General features: G+C 36.3%; 1 protein-coding gene across 1 annotated transcript; it reads right to left on the reverse strand.

The window, feature by feature from the left end:
* Positions 1-223: 223 nt before the first annotated feature.
* LOC136066331 (disease resistance protein RPM1-like) lies at positions 224-2,718 on the reverse strand. Its single transcript, XM_065770466.1, has 3 exons — positions 2,428-2,718; positions 1,656-2,274; positions 224-897 (listed from the first exon to the last, which is right to left on the reverse strand). Exons 1-3 carry the CDS (start codon positions 2,716-2,718, stop codon positions 224-226), a joined length of 1,584 nt encoding a protein of 527 aa, XP_065626538.1.
* Positions 2,719-3,662: the final 944 nt, after the last annotated feature.

Raw genomic sequence — 3,662 nt, forward strand, 5'->3', positions numbered from 1 at the left:
TTATAAGACTATCTGCAATGAGCCAATCCTAATAAGGGAAACCTCTGAGACCCTAAACAACAACAAAAGCTTATNCTACTACTAATTCATTTGACAGAAATGTGAGATTTAACAATCCAAGAAAATGAATGTGCAATCATGGCAGCATGCTACATGGAAATATAACAATAATATTTTTGTTCATTGAAACCATACCAAAGAGGTGCTTCAACGACAACGCTTCTCATCCTTTTATTATACTAATAAGGTCTTGTGGAACAAGCACTTCCTCCAGCTGGCTGAGCAAATTCTTTGTTACGTGCACCATGACCAAGCTATCACATTTTTTTATTGTCATCTTTTGAAGTTTAGGCAATGCTCGTTCTTGTATCACAACCTTGTTTAGCCTATTGCATTGTTCAATTTCTAACATCTTCAATTCCAAAAAGCATTCAGCACTGAATTCCATCACCGTACCAGTGTAAGCATCACACAGATGAAGCTCCTTTAGAGAATGCAAAGCTTGAAGGGCCTCGAGTGGGCTGTTCTGCAATTTTGACCATTTGAGCTCTATTTTAGACAAACTGTTAAGTTTGCAAATCCATGCTGGAATTTCCTCCAACCTCCCTCCAAGAATTAGACTATTAATCAGTTGAGGAGAGTTCGTCACATAATTCAAATCAAGATACTCCTCCTTGCTTGCTGAGTTCACATACAAAAAGCAAAGATGCTCCATCTTCTCAATGGATGCACACAAATTTTTTCCATCTTCAACCTTGAGTTCTGTGATCCCAAGTTCCCTCATTCGAATCAAGTTCCCTAACTCTTTTACAATGCTCTGGTTCTTGTCATTTGCCTTGATAAGTGATAGTTTCTCTAACATTGTCAAACACCCAATTCCTGAAGACACTTGTGCCCCTAAAAACAGCAACTTACGAAGTTTAAAGATCTCCATTGGGAAAATGGTGACGAGTTTTTTTAAGGTTCAAAATGACTAAGTTTTGAAGCTTCTTAATAGATTTTGGAACTGACTCTATCTTTGTATTCCTCAGACTTAGGTACATCAGGAGGTTGAGTTTGACAGCTTCTTCAGGAAAATGATGCAAGGCTGCATTTTCCAAATCTAAAACTGTCAACAACCTGAACTTTCTGAAAAAACTTCTGGGCAATGATTCAATACGATTGTCTCCCCCAAACAGAGAAAATGTAAGAAGATAAGAGAGGTCCTTGCTTTGTAATATAGAGGGGGAGCAATTGTGGAGAGATAAGCGCCGGATCTTCTCACGCCCCAAACTGGTGTGTTATCTCCTCACAACAGTAAGGAAGTTGTCCTTCATAGTCTCGGAAAGAATGAACCCTCTTACAAGATTAGAAACTCGACAACTCCTTACTCGTCCATCTAAATCCCATCTGCTCACTTGAACCAAGCTCATTTGAATTAGCTCATCTAAGTACTCATACACCGCTTGCTCTAGAGTTTTACCTCGTTTTTGTTCAATGAATCCCTCAGCTACCCACAGGTGAATTAGTCTTCGACATTTGATAGAGTAATCCTCAGGAAAAACGCCACAAGATACAAGAAACAAGACTTGAGATTGGGCAGCAGATGATAATAACTTGGCCATAAAATTCTATAGAAAGAGTGACTAAAAGGGTTTTCTTAAACTCCATCATACTTTGTCGCTTATTTGACAAGAATTTTCCAACAGTAACAATTGCATGCGGCAATCCTTCACATCTTTTCACAATTTTCACAGACCAATCAACCAAAAAATCCGGGCATTTACCATCCTGGAAGGCCTTATCACAAAAGAGCTCCCAAGCCTCTTCGCATGTTAATAGATGAAGGTTGAGATCATAGATATAATAACTGGAACTAGCACAATAAGAACCTAAACTGCGTTTATGTGTGGTGATGATTGTTCTACTACCAGTATTATTAGAAGGAAGTACATTTTTAATCCAATTCCACTCATTCTCATTCCAAATATCATCTAAAACAAGGAGGTACCTTTTATGTTGTAAATAAGAGCGCAACTTCTCTATTTTGTGAGGTAATTCCAGTGCCTCACAAAGTTTCTCTAACAAGCCATCAGAAGAGGAGCGTGAGACGGAAACCCAAGCTTTCCAATTAAAATTTGAATTCAACATATGGTAAACTTCGCTAATATGAGTTGTTTTACCTGAGCCAGCATCTCCAATTACTGAAATTACCTTATCACTTGATTCTTCAAGGCAAACAAGACTAAGAAGAGGCTTTATATGCTTCTCAATGCCCACAAGATGTTCATCCCCCTAAAATAAATTGGAACTTGATCTTACCGTACGAACGTGGGAGGGACAAATGCAAAGTGCATCGATGATTCTAATTTTGCACTTGATAGCTTTCATTCGGGAGGAAAATCGCTTTGATGGACAAAACATGCTCGCATAAACAAATTTGCTGGCCTGAGGAAGATGACAGGGGCGTTTAGTTGCTTCATACATGAGATCTTCAATTTCATCCTGAATTTCAAGGGCTAAATCCCGCACATACGAATACGATCGAAGCTCCAAACCCTGGGTATCTTCTCTTCCTTCTGTGTCCTTCTCCTTCAGGTAAACTTTTATAGTATTCAACCCTTTTCTTAGCTCTTCAATTTCAATCTCAATACGCTCGAAGTTAAACCAACTTTTGACGAGCCACAGTGACAACTCACCAACCAGAGTTATTGCTCCGGCGACTGCAACTTCTGCCATTCTAAGCAATCAATTCTTTTTTCTTTTCCTTTTATATATAGAATCTAAAGCCCGTTTGCTCTGTATGTTTAAAAATTGTTGTTTAAAAATATTTGTAAAAATATTTAGGAGTGAAGAAATGTGTTAAAATGCGTAAAATGTTATTTAAAAATTAAAAATAGTTGTTTGAAAACACAAATCAAACAGATCCTAAACATTCCTAGTATAGTTCAGATTGAGTAAATCTCTATTGGCTAAGTTTTAAATATTTAAAATTTTACTCCAAACTAAATTTTAAAATAAAATTTTAATTTTAATCTAATCATACATTATTTTTAAATTTTTTATTTTAATACAAAAAAATTTAGTCACTCTTACTTGTATTTCTATCATTTAATCCCGATGAAACTTGGTTAAAATTTGAATTTTATTTTTAAAATATGTTTTCTTTTATATATATATATATATATATATATTTTTTTTTAATATATCAATCTCACTAGCATTCTATTTTTTAACATTAAAAGACAGAAGAATAAAGGGTGTATTAGGATAGAATAAATTAAGTGAAAAAAAAAAAAATATATATATATATATATAGACACTTGGCGCAAACATGACTTTTAGACCCACTATTTATTATATTATTACTCTTTTTTTCTTTTTTACCAGAACTATATTACTAGTTAAAGTGTTATGTGGGGGTCCAAGGACAGAACCCCTACTGGTCCGTGCCTAAAGAGCATATGGACCCAATGAGGATTTGAGGGCAGCCCCGCTGTTGGGCCACACCTGAGGAGCGTATAAGGCCAACAAGTAGATACAATAGTGGGAAAGTTGGCATTGCATGAAGAAAGGGTTTGAACGAGGACCACTAAACAACACAAGGAGGAAGAAAGGAACCTTGTCCTAAAGGTAACCACCCCGAGGTAATGAGGAGGAGTATCACCCCTGGTTTGGAAGTG

The sequence above is a fragment of the Quercus suber genome, unplaced genomic scaffold, assembly GCF_002906115.3.
Source record: "Quercus suber isolate HL8 unplaced genomic scaffold, Cork oak 2.0 scaffold_31, whole genome shotgun sequence".
Lineage (NCBI taxonomy): Eukaryota > Viridiplantae > Streptophyta > Magnoliopsida > Fagales > Fagaceae > Quercus > Quercus suber.

Bases quoted from the DNA above. Each gene is read 5' to 3' on its own strand.
- LOC136066331 (XM_065770466.1), bottom strand. From the start codon at position 2,718: ATGGCAGAAGTTGCAGTCGCCGGAGCAATAACTCTGGTTGGTGAGTTG. The intron at 2,275-2,427 runs GCCAGCAAATTT...AATTTATTTTAG, and splicing joins GCCCCTGTCATCTTCCTCAG to GGGGATGAACATCTTGTGGG. The intron at 898-1,655 runs GTATGATGGAGT...TGCTGTTTTTAG, and splicing joins CTTGTCAAATAAGCGACAAA to GGGCACAAGTGTCTTCAGGA.